This window comes from Kwoniella pini, chromosome 1 (genome assembly GCF_000512605.2).
Source record: "Kwoniella pini CBS 10737 chromosome 1, complete sequence".
In the NCBI taxonomy this organism is placed as follows: domain Eukaryota; kingdom Fungi; phylum Basidiomycota; class Tremellomycetes; order Tremellales; family Cryptococcaceae; genus Kwoniella; species Kwoniella pini.
The window spans coordinates 514,881-532,262 of NC_091716.1; the positions used below are offsets into that span (position 1 = coordinate 514,881).

The 17,382-nt window shown below is 40.6% G+C and overlaps 8 protein-coding genes across 8 annotated transcripts; 2 read left to right on the forward strand and 6 right to left on the reverse strand.

The window, feature by feature from the left end:
- Positions 1-83: 83 nt before the first annotated feature.
- I206_100200 (uncharacterized protein) lies at positions 84-2,851 on the forward strand (the record flags this gene model as incomplete). The annotated part of the gene is made up of 2 exons (XM_019152899.1): positions 84-1,217; positions 1,271-2,851. 2 exons carry the CDS (start codon positions 84-86, stop codon positions 2,849-2,851), a joined length of 2,715 nt encoding a protein of 904 aa, XP_019015037.1.
- Positions 2,852-3,148: 297 nt separating this feature from the next.
- On the reverse strand, positions 3,149-3,934 carry I206_100201 (uncharacterized protein; the record flags this gene model as incomplete). Its single annotated transcript, XM_019152898.1, has 1 exon — positions 3,149-3,934. One exon carries the CDS (start codon positions 3,932-3,934, stop codon positions 3,149-3,151), a length of 786 nt encoding a protein of 261 aa, XP_019015036.1.
- Positions 3,935-4,512: 578 nt separating this feature from the next.
- On the reverse strand, positions 4,513-5,825 carry I206_100202 (uncharacterized protein; the record flags this gene model as incomplete). Its single annotated transcript, XM_019152897.1, has 6 exons — positions 4,513-4,580; positions 4,654-4,720; positions 4,780-4,940; positions 5,049-5,118; positions 5,177-5,652; positions 5,798-5,825. The coding sequence occupies 6 exons, from the start codon at positions 5,823-5,825 to the stop codon at positions 4,513-4,515; spliced, it is 870 nt and encodes a 289-aa protein (XP_019015035.1).
- Positions 5,826-6,191: 366 nt separating this feature from the next.
- On the reverse strand, positions 6,192-8,074 carry I206_100203 (uncharacterized protein; the record flags this gene model as incomplete). Its single annotated transcript, XM_019152896.1, has 7 exons — positions 6,192-7,188; positions 7,244-7,387; positions 7,444-7,530; positions 7,593-7,722; positions 7,781-7,849; positions 7,915-7,998; positions 8,059-8,074. The coding sequence occupies 7 exons, from the start codon at positions 8,072-8,074 to the stop codon at positions 6,192-6,194; spliced, it is 1,527 nt and encodes a 508-aa protein (XP_019015034.1).
- A 408-nt stretch (positions 8,075-8,482) lies between these two features.
- I206_100204 (uncharacterized protein) lies at positions 8,483-12,096 on the forward strand (the record flags this gene model as incomplete). The annotated part of the gene is made up of 7 exons (XM_019152895.1): positions 8,483-8,521; positions 8,579-10,225; positions 10,280-10,382; positions 10,438-11,240; positions 11,321-11,656; positions 11,737-11,923; positions 11,984-12,096. 7 exons carry the CDS (start codon positions 8,483-8,485, stop codon positions 12,094-12,096), a joined length of 3,228 nt encoding a protein of 1,075 aa, XP_019015033.1.
- Positions 12,097-12,497: 401 nt separating this feature from the next.
- I206_100205 (uncharacterized protein) lies at positions 12,498-12,956 on the reverse strand (the record flags this gene model as incomplete). Its single annotated transcript, XM_019152894.1, has 3 exons — positions 12,498-12,536; positions 12,621-12,718; positions 12,833-12,956. The coding sequence occupies 3 exons, from the start codon at positions 12,954-12,956 to the stop codon at positions 12,498-12,500; spliced, it is 261 nt and encodes an 86-aa protein (XP_019015032.1).
- A 432-nt stretch (positions 12,957-13,388) lies between these two features.
- Positions 13,389-14,431, reverse strand: I206_100206 (uncharacterized protein; the record flags this gene model as incomplete). Its single annotated transcript, XM_019152893.1, has 7 exons — positions 13,389-13,420; positions 13,489-13,569; positions 13,677-13,751; positions 13,828-13,893; positions 14,039-14,104; positions 14,228-14,287; positions 14,407-14,431. 7 exons carry the CDS (start codon positions 14,429-14,431, stop codon positions 13,389-13,391), a joined length of 405 nt encoding a protein of 134 aa, XP_019015031.1.
- Positions 14,432-15,407: 976 nt separating this feature from the next.
- Positions 15,408-16,928, reverse strand: I206_100207 (porphobilinogen deaminase; the record flags this gene model as incomplete). The annotated part of the gene is made up of 2 exons (XM_019152892.1): positions 15,408-16,217; positions 16,296-16,928. 2 exons carry the CDS (start codon positions 16,926-16,928, stop codon positions 15,408-15,410), a joined length of 1,443 nt encoding a protein of 480 aa, XP_019015030.1.
- Between the last annotated feature and the right edge of the window lie 454 nt (positions 16,929-17,382).

Below are 17,382 nucleotides of genomic sequence, written 5' to 3' on the forward strand. Positions count from 1 at the left end.
ACGACTGCTCGACACAGACGTGTAGAAAGCAAACAATTTTATCAAGAAATTTCTTAATTCGAGATCGCCTATTGCCACCCGATATGGTAACGACCCTGCCTAACGAGTTAACAAACAAAAATATATCACTCCCCCTTGATGTTCTCTCAAATATAGCATCACTCATTCATCCACCTTTCCAAGCCCTTCCGCCGCCCGAAGATCCAATTCTGACACCACAAATCGACGTCATCCATAATATCGATCCTCAGCCTGCACCACAACAGAGTCATCTTCAGCTCCTATCCCTCTTGACACGTTCATCAAGTCATGCTTTGGAAGCAGCTCGACCATGGCTCTGGGAAGACGTGGATGTCCTGCACGGTAGAGGATGGTTAGCCATCGTCAACGCATTGACAGAAGAGATTGTAGAAATTGAAGAGGTCATCCCTGAAGCTGGTCCAAGTACTATTTCAACTTCGACAATATCTGAACCAATACCGATATCTGGCCCAGAGGCACATAAGGCACCAGCAACAATTACCAATAATTTTCAATCTTACATCGCTATACCACCTCAAACAATTTATCCTGATCCGTATGGATCGATGTCCAGCAGTCCACCCTTAGGATACTCTCCTCCTCAACCCTCCCACATTCGTGACCTCTTGACTCCACCTGGGTCTAGGGGAACGTCTCCTCATCCCGGACCATCTTCATACTTCGATCCTCGTGCCTCTACTCCCCCACCACTCAGTAGAGGTATCTCTCATCCAGCCCCAGCAGCTATTAAGACCAAATCAACCTTACGTGGTCGTTCAAGAAGTCCCCGTCGAAGCGTCAACTTTGATACCGAGAGTATCTCATCAGTCTTGACAAGAAGTCGAAGCAGTAGTGGGAATATACCTGGAGGAAGTGGATTTCTTAGGCGGCAGACAAGTTTGTCAAAGGCTCATCATTATGATGATATAGATGATTTCGAGGAGGACGACAAGGACGAGGCAAAGGATTATATCACGCCATTACGTGGGATGGCGGAAATGAAGAGCCCGTTCATCACTGCTAGAGGATCATCAGAGCAGAAAGAAAATGTCAATCCTGATCTGTTACCTCCTCCTGGACCGTACATAAGGCATCTCAGCTTCATCAATTTCAGGACCATCGGCAGTAGACGGAGTCAGGAGGAGGCGGTTAGAGGAAGATTCGTTACGGCGGGAAGATTGGAAGGTGTTATCAAGGTGAGCTGATGTCTTGAACCGTCATTGTACCGATGACTGATGACTCGCTTTAGAACGCTCCCAATCTCGTATCCCTCGGTATGACAGAATATGTCGACTCCGCTCTGAGCTATCCTGTGATTGAGGAATTGTTCTTCCGCGGATACCGAAAACCTCGTCATCACTCCCCTTCGAAATCCCTCACTCGTGTTCGGTCTCTCTCGGTCGGTCCATCGGCCTTCAGTTCACAAGCGGATTTTGATCAGCTTGATCCTCCTCGTCCTACTTACGCGCCCTATGAAGACGAAACAGAAGATGAAAAATGGAAAAGGCGAACGGTTTTCACCCCGCTTGAAGCACTCGATCTGACGGGATGTGTGAGCAATAATTACACTGAAGCTATGAATCGCTTCTATGCTACATGGCTCATGCCTGATGATGATTCCGGAGACGATGAGAGGGGTAGAGAGAGATCGAGAGCGGTGTACAGGGGGAGAAGTGGACGATACGATGGTCACAACGGTGGATATACTACTGCTGAGGCCACCGAAGATGAGAGTGATGCTCAAGGAAATCGACCAAAACGTAAAATCCCGAAGTTCCGAGCCCTTAAAAGATTATCCCTTCGAGCTTGCACAAGGCTAGAGCCTACCGTCCTTACTGCAATCATCTTCGCTTTCCCCAATCTCACTCATCTCGATTTATCTGGTACGCGAATACCATCTGAACTATTGGCCTATCTGACAGAGAAATGTCCTCGATCTTTGCGACTCACTTCTCTCAGTTTGGCTAGATGTCCTAGACTAGACCCGCAAGTCGTGGTCGATTTCATCGTCAGATGCCCGGCCGCCCAAGATCTGGTCGACCTGAACCTCTTCGTCAATCCCACTCAAGGAAACGTCATTGAACAGAACGACCTAATGCGACTAATAACCGAAGCTCCTTGTATCAAATCTGGTCGATTGAGATACCTTGACCTCTCATCGGCTCGCTTCACTCCTGCACACTTGACCAAAGCGGTCTTCCCGCCACAACCAAGCTTGATCAGTCTGGGTCTTTCCCATATACCTACTCTCAGCTTAACTCCAATCGCCGATTTCTTACTGGAAGTAGCACCCAATGTTGAGGTTCTTACTCTTACCGGCACAGCAACCACTACCAATCTCGTACCGACTCTTTCACCATTACAACTCACCCTTGAACTTCACGCAAGACTCATTAACCCCTTGACAACTGTACCTTTCTCCTTATCTGCTCTTAATATCTCCGGAGCTAATCAAGGTATAAATCTTAATCCTGGACCAACCCGACTTAGAGTATTAGAATTATCATCAAATATAAGAAGAAGTATAACACCTGCAGGAGAATGGCAAATTGTAAAATCAAAAGGTGGTAGAGGATGGTATGTTGATTTATCATGTGGTTGGAAAAGATTAGATGGTGATATCGAAGGTAAAGAAGGTTGGGAATTTGTTAGACATTTACCTAGATCTGATCCAAGAAGAAGATGGTTAAATCATCTTAGTGAAAGTAATGGTAAAGTTGGAAGTAATGTTGGTTGGCATTCTAGAAAAATGGAAATTGTAAAAGGCATGGGGATGTTAGGTAGAGAAGAAGGTTTAGCAGGTGTTGGTGCGTTTGCATTTGAGGAATGATCGTCACGTATTAATCAATGTTTATGCTTTTTATAATGAGATGTCATTTTGAGATGTCATCATACCATGCATTATTGTATATGTACATCTGCGTATAAATCATGGTCACGACATTTTCTATACTAGGAAAATTCGACATGCCAGATCATGGTAAGGATTGTAACGATTCACATCATGTTATAGTCAGTTCGTGAATAAACTGTATAAACAAACAACGCAAAAAATATAAAATAGAAAATAACAAAACATAGAAAATGAAAGTTTGATATAAATTGAATCAACTCGACCGTCGAACTCCTAACAGCAATTCCCACCACCATCGCATCCACCATCGCATCCACCATCGCATCCACCATCGCATCCACCATCGCATCCACCATCGCATCCACCATCGCCATCACGATCACAACAACAAAACCCACAATTAGAGTCTACCAGAATATCACCAGTTTTCACACAACAATCGCCTAGAGCATAACAAATACTCTCACCGTTGTTCACTAGACATTTGCCACTTTCTTTCAGTGATTCTTCACAACAGCAACCTGGATCCTCCAAACATCCACTAAGGCCTAGATAAGCTCCTAGAGCTGCTACTCCCCCTAGTACACCGGTTCTTGCTCGCCTTCGCGAACGATCTGAAGAGAAAGCGGACATTTTGATGTCATTGGATGTGAATGCCTGCGGGGCTGAGTTGCATGTGCGTGGGTCTAATCTAGGATAGACTCCACTTTGGGATTGAGGGTTCGATGTGTTTGAGTTGTTATTCCAAGCGGCATATTGGATATTTGTGTCGTCACCTTGAGAGGTGGACTGACCATCTGAATGGTAAGGTCTGTATGGCTTATTGTGAGGATGATGGTGATGGTGGTGACGAGGAGGTAAAGACGCCCCGAAGGATGATGGCTTCTGTTGATCACTTGGTTCTGTGAGGTGAGCGGAAGCAGGTACAGCTAGGCCAGGCTCGCCTCGATTAGAAGGTGCATATGGGTCATAAGTCGGAGTGCCAGTGGCAAGGGTCGAATCGCCACCGGCTGAAGTTTTGGTAAATGTGGAGTTTGGGAATGTGAGCTCGTCCTTCATTTCCTGCGGTAAGTTGATAATGATATCGTTTAGTAGGTATCGTAATTTGGGACTCAGACATGAAAGTTGGAATAGTATTATGATAAATATGCGAGAAGGATATCTTGTCAATTTCAAATATATACTTTCATCCATAGCAGTATTCTTATCAGAAAGCTGTCCTGGCATAACGAAACAACATATTCAAAGTACGAAGAAAGGAGATGCTATTTATGACGTGTTGCCACTACCCCACCATTGTGGATGATTTCCGCTGGCGGTCAGAAGGAAGAGGAAGATGTGGAGTCAATTCAGTTCGAGTCGATAAGACCTTTCATCAGCTTCATGAATATCAGTAAAGTATGATGTTACTTTTAAATTCCACTTGATGATGTTATGTAACGAAAGACGATGATATCATTTGTTACTCTTCGTGAGGATTTCAAAAAAGGAGTTCCATGCATGATATGACCCTTCAATCCCAGAGAAGTCAGGCAGTCCTCAGCAAAGACCGGCTTCGAGAATAGCTGAGGAGCGATGGAAAATCATTATAGTAGCATACAGAAAACGTAACAGAGTGACCTTGTCGGGAAACATAATCAAAGCTCTTTCAGGTATGTCGAAGGTACCAATCCCCTGGTGCCATTGCCATCCTCACAAGTCCACCCTAAGAGGATTAATCAATGTCAGTCTCGACTTATTGATTTCTCGATGCCATTCAGATAGAGTCAACAACTTACAATCCGCGGATGTCTTTTCTATGACATTCACAGTTTGATTCGCCTGTACGCCTAAATCCGTAGTATCCTATAAAAACCTCCCTCGTCAGTGACCTCATTGCTCTATCATGGTGGAAAACTACGTACCGATCCTGCATAATCATACAATACTTGAGCTTGAGCAATGGCTTCCTCCGTAGGAGACCTAGCTGAAGATCCTGATCCACCACGTCGTACCGGTGGAGGCGCCGAAGCACGCTGAGTTGACAGAGCCGGCGCCATGTGATGTTCGACTACCGGTTCTTTGACTGTATGGATGTAAAGAGCGATCAGTTTCGTAGGAATACACATCGAATGATGAACATAGAACACAAAGACAAGTAATGTCGCAGAGCGAATTCTGATAATTTCCTTACCTTTTTGAGGATCTTTCCACATGCTAGTGAATGCAGACATTTTACTCGACGTATCAACATGACCAAATGACTAACACACTTAGCATGAGTAACGTTCACCTCAAATATCAGAAATAATAAACACTAACTCGTCCAGAGACTAATCCAGAAACTCCACTTTTCTTAGGCGGAGGACCAGGTTTTCTTTTCTCTTCTACAACAGTAATTTCTTCAATAGTTGCACCTCCATCTACAGGTTGAGGTGAATTCAATCTTTTATCCGCACCTCTTACCATACCTGCTGCTCCCGCTTTACCTAATAAATCCATTGCATCTTTATTTTTTGATATAGCTCCTATACCATATTTAGTTCCTTTTGTACCTAATTTAATTGAAGATGAAATGAATTTTTGAGCCATATCTTGTTGTTCTCCCCCTCCACCTCCACCACCTCCATAATTTGTAGAAGATGTTGTAGTTGTTGTTGTTATCGGAGATCTTGAAGGAGATGAAGGTGTAGGTGGATTTGAATTTCTTGAAGGTGGAATCAATTTAGTTAAAGTCGATAATGATGGGCCATTTGATTGACCTTGAGCGTATTGTGGACGCGATTCGAAATATTCGTCTAACAGTGAAAAGAAGGCATGCTAATGAAGAATTTAGATCAGAAAGTGAGTACATCAGGGGTCTAAGAGAGACTGACTTTATCTGTAGAATGGAAATAAGATGATCAGCAAAGCTTGGCATGACTGTGAGGGAGATGGACATACCTTCGTACGTGAGGTTTGCGAACACCATTATCCTATTTTTACTGCTTCAATGTGAGAGCGATATTGCCGGAAGTGGTAGGAAAGACTCGTCCACCGTTATGAGTATGTTCTGATGAGAGATAGACGAATGAATGTTACGAACAGATATGTTTAGTTGTTATAAGGGATGATATCAATGACGAGGACTGTTTATCTAATATCTTCTGATCACCGATTACCCTGAATTGGTCATGATTCGGTCCGAGGAGAAATCAAACTCAAACACAATCAAAAGCGTTCACCTCGCAACAAATTAATAGTCTCATTATGCATTCATTTGTTTCTGCATCCTCTCGCGGACTGTAAGAGTACAGGAGCTATGTACCTGTAATCTGCTAGTCATCTCTCTTTGCAACTATGCTTGAACGCCCAAAACTCTCAAAGTCCTATCTAATCCACTCAATACCACTTGACTTCCGTTCTTTACGAATCTAGCTCCAGTCAAAACACCAGCATTGTCGTCAAATTTGAGCAACTCTTCCCAGGTTTTGTTGGCATATATCCTGAGATCAGTACCACCCACAGACAAGAATTGAGCGGAAGGATCGAATCTAACTTCAGAAATAGTATTTTCTGATGGAAGAGTCCAAGATGATACGATATCTAATTTTCTAAGATCGAATACGTTTACAGTTTGACTTGCATCGGCAGCGGTAGCGAGGTAATAACCGTTTTCGGAGAAACTCAATGTTGTTAAAGGTGATTGATGTGAATCAAGTGTAGCTGCCAAAGAGGAAGATTGTCGAATATCCCATACTCTGACTGAACCGTCTTTTGTACCACCTCCATGCAGAATTCCATCTGGGTGTACACTGAATGAAGTGTAGGCGAAAGAACCTTCCACACCTGGTAAAGCTGAATATTTAACGATTTCGGTAGCTTGTTCGATATCGTATAGTGACCAAGTCGAGTCGCTTGATCCAGCTGCGACATAAGATCCAGAAGGATGTATAGCCAACCCGTTGATTTCTCCCTTGTGTCCAGTCAAGTTCGCCTTGTTTGACCATTTTCCATTTTCCTCTCCCCATATTTTGACCGTCTTATCAGCACTTGCACTGATAGCCAGTTTGTTTTCACCTTCTTTCTCCCTGAACGCGACATGGGTAACAGCTTTTGTGTGACCCTTGAGGGTACCAAGGACTTTCGAAGCTTCAAGGTCGAAGATCTGGACAGCCTTGTCAGCTCCACCAGTGACAACAGTGTTTCCGTCCTTGGCGACATCAAGAGCGGTGATACCGGCAGGCTTGGTAGCGTGTAACGAAGGGACATGGGAGATTTGAGTGAATGCCTTGACTTGTTCGGCTTTTGAGTAACCTGGCGCTGGCTTTCTCTTCTTTCGACCGGATGAGAGCCTAGTTCTTACTGTCAGCAAAGTTTCGTACCAGAGAAGAGAATGGGTCGACTCACGCTTGATTGGTCTCCATAACCTTAGCTTCGACTTCAGCAGGAAGAGCACCTTCATTGGCCTCAGGAGCCATCTCAACATCTTCAGCAGCAGCTTCGGGTGCAGTAGCTTGGAAGCCGATAGTAGATTGAATAGATGATAAAGCCCTGCAGTACAGTTGTCAGAACATAAACGTCGTTGTTCTGGACGCGGTATGACCCACTGTCTAGCTTCATCCCTCTCCTTCATCAACCTAGCAATCACTCTGGTGGCAGCATCTTCTCGGTACAAAGCATTGGCGAGTTCTTGTCTAGCGTGTGAGGGGAGAGTCAGCTCAAGCGCCCCGCAATATGGAAGGCTTCTCATGCTCACCTTGAACTTTGGAAAGCCTTTTTGATCTCCAACGATTCAAGCATTATCGCGTCATACTCGGATTGTAAAGCGGTGAGTAAAGCAGGAATAGAAGTTTGGTTAGCCGGACGAGGAGGCAGAGTTGAGGGTTCTGCGACAAAGATTAGCATTTACACCATTTGATACGAGTATGATATGTTTATACTTACTGGCTTTAACGTCAACGAGATCTTCCTTCGTCAAGGGTTCACCAGAGATAGGGTCGGTACCATTTTCCTCTACCATCATGGCAGTAAGCTACCTGCCCATATTCGTTACACTTATGAACGTATGCAAAGCTCACCAATATACCTTTCGATCAAAGCCTTCTCGTAAACAGTTCCTGAGGTTTTTGAGACCACAGGAGCGGTAGGAGGGGAGCCGGAGACTGTACGACAATGGAAGAATTAGCGATGATTCCGGATACCAGGTGCCAAGCTGTACTTACTAGCACAGAAGAACATTGTGCTGAGGGCTCTTTTTCAGTTATAGATAGAATGACAATAATATAAGGTGAAGAATATTATTGTTTAATATAGATCAGAGCTATCTTAAAGAGAATGAAGGTGAAGCCAAGATGCGTTATCAATCCTGACGGGATCAATTCTACGTAGCCATATAAGGGGATAGATATAAATGCCACATCATACTAATCCTTCCCTTCGCGCTTGACCGTTGCCGCTTATACCTATCTGAAATATCATTACTATAGGTATGCAATCAGTAGACTTGTTCTTGACTGCATTACCATCTCAAGGTCATTAACGGCTTCCGAGCTCCAAAACGTAGACAGAGGAACTGATCACGCCGCTTGAGTTGCTTGCTCTTCCCCTTTCCCTCACCAAAAGGCTAAATAGTCGAAGTTTGTCAAGATGGATTTGAAGACATTCATCAGCGATAATGTCGTCCGAGTAAGTCAATCGATCATCCCATTCCACAATAGTACACTCACTGATACACATTCACAGATTATGGGCTCATCAGATAATGCGACTGTAGATTATGTGCATTCGCTTGCCATGTCCTCAAAGACACCAGGAGACCTATATCATTCTCTCCTTGCTACTGGCCTTTCCGATTCTTCCGATACTCAATCTTTCGCTACTCAAGTACATTCACTCGTACCCCGTAAAACGAAATCAAAAGTTCCCAAGGCCGACAAATCTGCCCCATCTCAACGTTTTGCTTTGTTAATGGACGAAGATGAGGGTGCTTCATCTTCAAGTAGTTCTAGTAAGAAAGAAAAGAAGTCGAAAAAGGGTAAAGAGAAAGAGCGGGATTCTGGAGCTGTCAAATTAGGGAGATCAGCTCGAAAGAGAGACACAGAAGGCAATTGGGAGTCGGATGAAGAAGAAAAAGAGAAAGAAGCTAAAAGGTTAAGGTTGGGCTCTCCTTCTCGAAATAGCGAAAATGGGGATGCAATTGATGACGGCCCGAAAGAGACAGAGGAAGAACGACTAGAAAGAGAAAGGTTAGAAGACTTGGCCGAACGGGATGCGTTTGCAGAGAGGATGAAAGAGAAAGATAAAGATCGGACGAAGAAATTAGTGACTGATCGAACGGGAGGAGGGGTAGAAGCTGATCGACGAGCTGCATTAGCGGAAGAATCCTTTGAAAGTAGACAAGCAGCTATAGAAGATCTGAGATTACATTCTCGACAGGAGTATTTGACAAAAAGAGAACAACAAAGGTTGGACTTGCTGAAGATGGAGATTGAGGACGAGAAGATCTTATTCAGGAACCAAAAAATGTCAAAGAGAGAAGAACAAGAATATGAGCGTAAGAAAGAATTGATCAAAATCATGGAAGCTAGACAAAGAATAGATGATGGAACAAATGGATATATGATGCCTGATGATTACATAACGGAACAGGGACGTATAGATCAAAAGAAAAAGAAAAATGCCTTGTATCAGCGATACGATGAAAGCAAACCTGTTGAAGGTCAATTTGTGACGGATGTGGATCAATGGGAATATAGCCAAACGGATAAATCTAGTCTCAAGACTGGTGCTCAAGATAAGGAAGTCTTAGTAGATGAATACGACTACGTCTTCGATGAATCGGTAGGAATCGATTTCTTACAAGAAGGTCAAATGGCAGGAGAAAATATTCTTTCTCAAGATGCTCAAAACCTTTTGGCTCAAGTAGATCAATTAGAAAAGAAAGCTCAAAGCATACAGGAGACTCGAGCGTCGCTGCCCATCTACGAATATCGTGAAGATCTTTTAGAAGCAATTGCGGAACATCAAGTATTGATCGTGGTCGCTGAAACTGGTTCAGGTAAAACAACGCAATTGCCTCAATACCTTTACGAAGCAGGATATTGTAAGAATGGAATGAAAGTTGGCTGTACGCAACCTCGTCGTGTGGCTGCTATGTCGGTCGCCGCGCGGGTCGCGGAGGAAATGGGTGTCAGATTAGGTCAAGAGGTTGGATATTCGATCAGATTTGAAGATATGACTAGTGACAAGACGGCTCTGAAGTATATGACGGATGGTATGTTGTTGAGAGAGTTCTTGACGGATCCTGAATTATCAGGATATTCGGCTCTCGTCATTGATGAAGCGCACGAAAGGACATTGAGTACGGATATTCTTTTCGGGCTGATCAAAGTGAGCGATTCCCCTCATTTACTCCGAAGGGTAGCACGCTGATGGATTGGGCAGGATATCGCGCGATTCCGACCTGAATTAAGGCTACTGATATCGAGTGCTACTATGAATGCGCAGAAGTTTGCCAATTTCTTCGATCAAGCGCCGATTTTCGATGGTGAGTCTGGCAGCAAGCGTCATTACGGACGGATTTTTGCTAATAATCTTAAAAGTACCTGGAAGGAGATATCCTGTCGATATGTTCTACACCAAACAACCCGAAGCGAATTACATGCACGCGGCCGTTACTACGATCCTTCAAATTCATACCACCCAACCGAAAGGGGACATCCTATTATTCCTGACAGGTCAAGATGAAATCGAAGCTGCCGAAGAAAATTTGAAAGAAACGATGTACGCTCTTGGGGATAAGGTACCGGAATTGATCATAGCTCCTATCTACGCCAACTTGCCATCGGAAATGCAATCCAAGATTTTCGAACCCACTCCTGAAAAGGCTCGAAAGGTTGTCTTGGCTACCAACATCGCCGAAACTTCCATTACAATCGACGGTGTGGTTTATGTGATTGATCCCGGGTTTGTGAAACAAAATAACTACAATCCGAAGACTGGTATGTCAAGTTTAGTAGTCGAACCTATTAGTAGAGCGTCTGCGCAACAACGAGCGGGTAGAGCGGGTAGAGTAGGAGCTGGAAAAGCATTTAGACTATACACGAAATGGGCATTTAAAAATGAATTACTGGAAGATACTATCCCTGAAATTCAACGAACAAATCTTGGAACAGTGGTTCTTATGCTCAAATCACTTGGGATCAATGATGTTTTGAATTTCGACTTTTTGGATAAACCACCCGCGGAAACTATAATACGGTCTTTTGAATTACTTTATGCGCTCGGTGCACTGAATCACAAAGGTGAACTCACTCGTTTGGGCCGAAGAATGGCGGAATTCCCGGTAGATCCGATGTTGAGTAAAGCAATTATTAACAGTGAGAATTATAAATGTACCCATGAGGTGAGTTAGTGATCCCAGTCTTCGTGATTATTTTCAACGACATACCAAAAGCAATACTAAGACACGATGTGACTTTACAGGTATTGACGATAATATCGATGTTGCAAGAATCTGGATCTTTGTTGTATCGACCTAAAGATAAGAGGGTACATGCCGACAAAGCCCAAAAGAACTTCATCAAACCTGGAGGAGATCATTTCACATTATTGAATATCTTTGAACAATGGGCAGAAACCAATTATTCTCAACAATGGTGTTATGAGAATTTCATGCAGTTCAAATCATTAAGTCGAGTAAGAGATATTCGAGATCAGTTAGCGCAGTTGTGTGATAGAGTAGAGGTTTCGATTGAATCAACGCCAAATGAAATCGTACCCGTACAAAAGGCTTTGACGGCTGGATATTTCTATAATACTGTGAGTTGATAGTTTAATCGTTCATCTCTCCATTGCTCGTTGTTGAGGTTCTGAGCTGACAATCTTATGTATTCTGGTAGGCCCGAATTGATAAAGGTGGTGGCTACCGAACTACGAAAAACAATCATTCGGTATACGTTCACCCTTCGTCATGCTTAATCGGTATGCAACCTCCACCAAGATTCATACTGTATTACGAATTGGTATTAACCTCGAAAGAGTATATGAGACAATGTATGCCAATCGAAGGATCTTGGTTAGCTGAACGTGAGTAATTGATTTTCTCGTTGAACCGATCAACTTGGGCTAATCGTGTTTGACACCTAGTCGCTCCTCACTATTTCAATAAGAGTGAAATCGAACAAATGCTTGGAAGTGCAAGTAAAGTTAAAATGCCTAAAGGTATCGAACAACCCAAAATAGGACCCGTAAACCCGTAGAAAGCGAGGCGACGGGGTCACAAGTGTAAACGGCAAGAAGAACAATCATGGAAGGAAGTAGCCTTATATGCATATATATCACATGAATCGCACTTGTGTATGTATTTTTGTACCCTGTATGCTGTGAGACGATGGGTATGTAGTGATCAGTCGTACTTGCAGTCTTGCCTGTGAGAGCATATTCCGGAATCGGAATGAAGATCAAAATTGACGATCTACTAGTTTTTAGACTTTATTCAGATTACATCTTCAAACAGATTACATCTTCAAACATTAGATTTCTACTTGACATCTGTATACTTAATGATCTCACTTTATGAGATAACTCTGACAGAATAAGTCTGACCGGCTGGATTATAACTATAAACTATAATTAGGTTGACTAGACCAACTATCTACATTTATTGTTTATCCTTGATAGGAATATCTTTTCCAGTTAACTACAAACGAAAAAGTTATTCAGCTTCTTACAAATCTCATACGATCATTAACGCATTAAACGGAATGATAATTCGATTACTTACTTTCTTAAAACCAGATCTAATTCCATCAGAAATTTTTTCAGTTGTAGATGCATTTTGTTTATGTCCTGCTTTACCAAGAATATAATCTACACCTTTATCTGAAATTTGTCAAGTAAATAAATTAGTTCAACTGATATAAATGTCTTTAATGAATTTAAAATATGTAAATGCGATTTATAAAAGAGGGTATATTTTGATATTGGAATACTTACCAAGAGCATCTTGTTGTCCTGTTGTACCTGCTTGACCTGTAGCTTGAGTTGCAGCTGGATTCATTAAAGTTGATCCGGCTGTAGAAGCACCAGCAGTTGGAGGAGGAGCTGTAGTTTCTGACATCTTATTTAATTATTTGTCTATATATGTATATCAAAGGGGTTTAATTTGTTTGTGAGAAAATGTGTCGAAAGATAAGAATTTTGAGAAACGAGTATATATAGTTTTCAAAATACGGATGAAAATGACGTCATCAAGCTTTTTCGTAAGCATTTAGTATTCGTATACAGATAGGCAAGTATTATGTATCTGTCTCAAAATGGCTTCGCCTCGAGAAAAATCTCAGCACTGGAAGATTTAAATGATAACTAAATTGCATATCAAGATCATGGACAAAAACGAGTCGTATAACGAAAATACTTGAGACAGGATAGATCGCATTACGTGCGTTGAAAAGGGAAAAAGTGGTAGTACATCGATAATATATCGCCATGATAATCCTCTTTGTAAAGATTCCAACCGTTGACGATTACGATGATACAGACCAACTTGTGTCTACTTGCTTGGATCAGAAGATCCAGTGGATTCTAGAAAACAAGTGAATGACGACAATCAGTATCATTAAGGAATTACGAAGAATATCCTTTATACTCACGCTTTGAAAATCTACTCGTATCTCCTTCATGTCCAGTCTTAGGAGCTGGAGTCTCTGATGAGGCAGAAGATACAGCTGAGCCTGGGAATACTATTAGCTCGAATGCAGATCTTTCGGAAAGACGCTGCGGTTGAGTTTCCCCAAAAATGCCCATAAAGCGGAACAACGAGACATCGTCCTTAACTCACCAGGCCTTAAACGAGCTGTGTCCCCTGCTCCGAAAACAGCTGGTCCCGGAGTAGCGGAAGAAGCTACTGAGGATCCTATATGAGATGAAGAATTACATTAAATGCCTTCTCCAAAACGGGAGACAAATTGACGAGATCGCCCATCACTCACCACCAGCATTCATAGGAGCTCTATCGCCCCCACCTCCTACAGGACCTGGAGTGGCTGAAGATGGAGCTATGTATTTGATAATATAATATCATTTATCAGTATTAGACATTCTCCTTTAGCAAGGAATAAATAACTCCGATCTCCATGGTCGACGATTATACGGCCATCACAATAGGAACATGACATTCCGAAATAAAAGCTGCTTGCTTACCTCTTGATGAGGTAGTAGCTATACTGGAAGTTGTGTCCGTACGGACAGATGAACCTTCACTCCCTCCTATATGACAGAAAAGCGGATTTCAGGCATAATCATAAGCAGTTCGCTGGTTATGAGCAGAAAACATCTCCAAGACGAGGATCAAATGTATTGATCGATTGACTGGGCCATCGTCTCACTTACCGGGGAATCCATGATAGTCTCCTCTTCCTCCGTGACCAGTATACGATTCTGCAGAAGGGACTATTTGTCATAAGCAAATAAAGATACATAAATCAGTAATGACTAACTTATCAACGTTGATATGTTATTTTGACAAGATTTTACATGTTCATGATATCGATTAAAGATATTTAACTCACCAGGTTTATCTTGATTATTAGACATTGTGATAAAATAAAAATCAATGTATATTGATGTTCACTAGTTATGATAATTAAGTATGACTTGTGAGTTAGAATAGATTGAGATATTTTCGATATCTACTCTACCTTATTTATACCTTAATGTGGAGAAAGATCGTATAAGGCTTCATACCTCGTTCAACCGAATTCGCTTATCATTTCCTTTTACTTGAAAAACGAGCCTTCGATTTGTCGTCATTGGTAGTGGGCCACCTTTGACATGGATTCATGTACATTCATAATAAGAGAGCAGATAGAAGTCCAAAAGGGGCTATCTTAATGCGACCGATAATTCTACAAGATCCGAGGAGTAGAAAGATGAAGTCGAATTAGAAGACTAGGAGATGGGGAAAGATGAAGAAGGCTATGGAAATAAAGGAAAGTATTATAATAAGTCTTCCATATCCTTGACGAAAGAGCTTTACAGATAGAAGGAGCATTAATAATTCAGATCGAAGTTAAAGAGGGGATTGCTCGATCAATGATTCTGTTAGATCCGGAGGAAAGAGAAAATCAAGTTGTATCAGAAGACAAGAGAGAGTGGGGAAAAGATAAAGAAGGCTAAATGAATAAAGGAAGGAAATAAACTATTCGAAGAATTGACGAAAAACCTTTATACTGTAAGTAAAGGGGTTTCTACTTGATAGAATACATTTTCAACATGAAAGAGAATTAAAAGATACTTATTTTTCACAATATATTAGTATATTTACTATGGTGTACATGTGATTTGTTTTGCCGGAATGATCAAGTGCTCTTTTTCAGTATTGAAAAATAATATATATACATGCAATGAAAGGACGAGCACTATTTTGAGGCATACCAAATGAATTTCTAGAAGGCCGTAATATATAAATCGTACTAAATAATGAGATTTGAAATCAAATAAGAAAGAATCAAAAATAACCGAAAAGCAACAAAACAAGAAGATGATCGAATGAAACAGAAAACAAAAAAACCTAAATCACTACTTGAGTTTCTTCACTTTGGTTTTTTTCTTGTTCTTTAGCTAAAGCCAATTTACTTCTTTCAATTGCTCTTTGTAAATCTTCTTGTTCTTTTGCTTTTCTAATTAAATTAATTTCATCTAAAATTTCACTTGCACCCATTAATCTTAATTTTCTTGCACATTCTTCACCAAATTTTTCAGCTTGTCTATAACTTTTAACTAAAACAGGTTTTGGTTCAAATAAAACATGTTTTGTTCCATCTGTTGAAGTTACACATGCATGTAATGATAATTTTGCAAATCTTTTTCTTAAAGGTGGTAAAGAATGTTTTGAAAATATAGTTTTTGTAGATAATGAAGTTGTTTTTTCTGGAATATCAATAATACCTGAAAAATGTAACATTGGTGAATCTTTTTTTAAAGGTTCTTCTAATTCATCTTTAAATGGATTTTCAATTTCTTCCCAATTTAAATTTTCTAAATCTGATTCTTGTAATTCAATAATTTCAGATTCAACTCCAACAGGTACAGAACATCCACCTTCTAATACTCTTAAACAACCTCTTTCAGCACCACAAGTCCATTCAGTTGGCCAATGACCTAAACCAAGTAAACAATTTCTAGTTCGATTATCTTCTATTCTAATTTCAACTGCTAATGCACCTTGACCAACAGCGTGCATTAAAGTTGGTGAAGAAAGTGCTGAAACGACACGATGTGACATGCCAACTCGTGATAATCCGGACATAGCGAGAATAAGAGCTGAAAAAGGAGAAGATGGATTATCAAGTTTAGAAAATCGGGTATTCAAATTTCCTCGCTACGCAAGTAGAATTGGTCGATCAGCGGCGAACAATAACAGAGAGATAATGAAAGGAGGGAAAAAAAGAAAACTCACCATATCTTCAAAGATTAAATTTGGGAAAGCTCTTTTCAATTGAGCAACTCTTCTTACACTTCCTGTACCAACTACTGAACCATCAGGTAATTCTTCTAAAGATTTATATGGTAAACCTTGTTTAATAACTAAAGCATCTCTTGGATCATGTCTTTTAACCATACAACCAATTTCACATCCATCTTTTAAAACAGTAGGTACATCTTTTAAAGAATGAATTAACATATCAAAATGACCATTTATTAATTTAAATTCTAATTCATCTGTCCATAAAGATTTAGCAGGTTGTGAAGAAGAATAAGGTGAAAGTAAATGTAAAGGTGTAGTTTGATTTCTATCTCCAACAGTTGTCATTGATTCTATTGTAAATTTAAATTTCATTCTTGAATCTTCTTCTTCTTCTTCTTCTTCTAAGGTATTATTTGAAGAAGAAGATGAAGAAGAAGGACCATTATGTAAAAGACGTAAATCATCTGCAACATGACCAGTTTGAATTAAAGCTAAATTTGATTTTCTTGTACCTAATACAAATGAATTTGCAGAAGCTTTCATAGCTAATAATAAATCACGATCTGGTATAGGTCTACGATTTATAGCAGTAGAATTTGTATGCCATGGACATGATGAAGTCATCTCGCAAGTTTCACAACAAGGTGTGTTAACTTCTGTAACGAGGTGTCGATGAGGTGGTAATGGAATTGAGAATTGTATTTTGAAAATAGTATTATAAGTTTATCTTAGCAGAGCTACTTTGAAAGGTTTTCTTTTTTTTCTTTTTATATTATATTTCGATTTTGTTAAATCGTTAAAAATCGATTTGTTGATTTGATTTTTTTTCGCCGTTACTTTGTTTTTTTTAATCAAAATAAGAGTTTTATTGTCGATCTGATAATTTAGTTATTTATGAAAATTACAAATTCTCAGTTTTAATGTGGATGAATTTTGGGCGTGTTGATAATCAATATGAAACTTGACTACAAGTTTATCTTGATCGTTCAGCAATGTATGTATACTTTATGAGATGTTTTAAAGTAATTAAAGGATCTTAAAGGTAATTCTTTTTAAAAAGGATTTGCACCAAATAGTA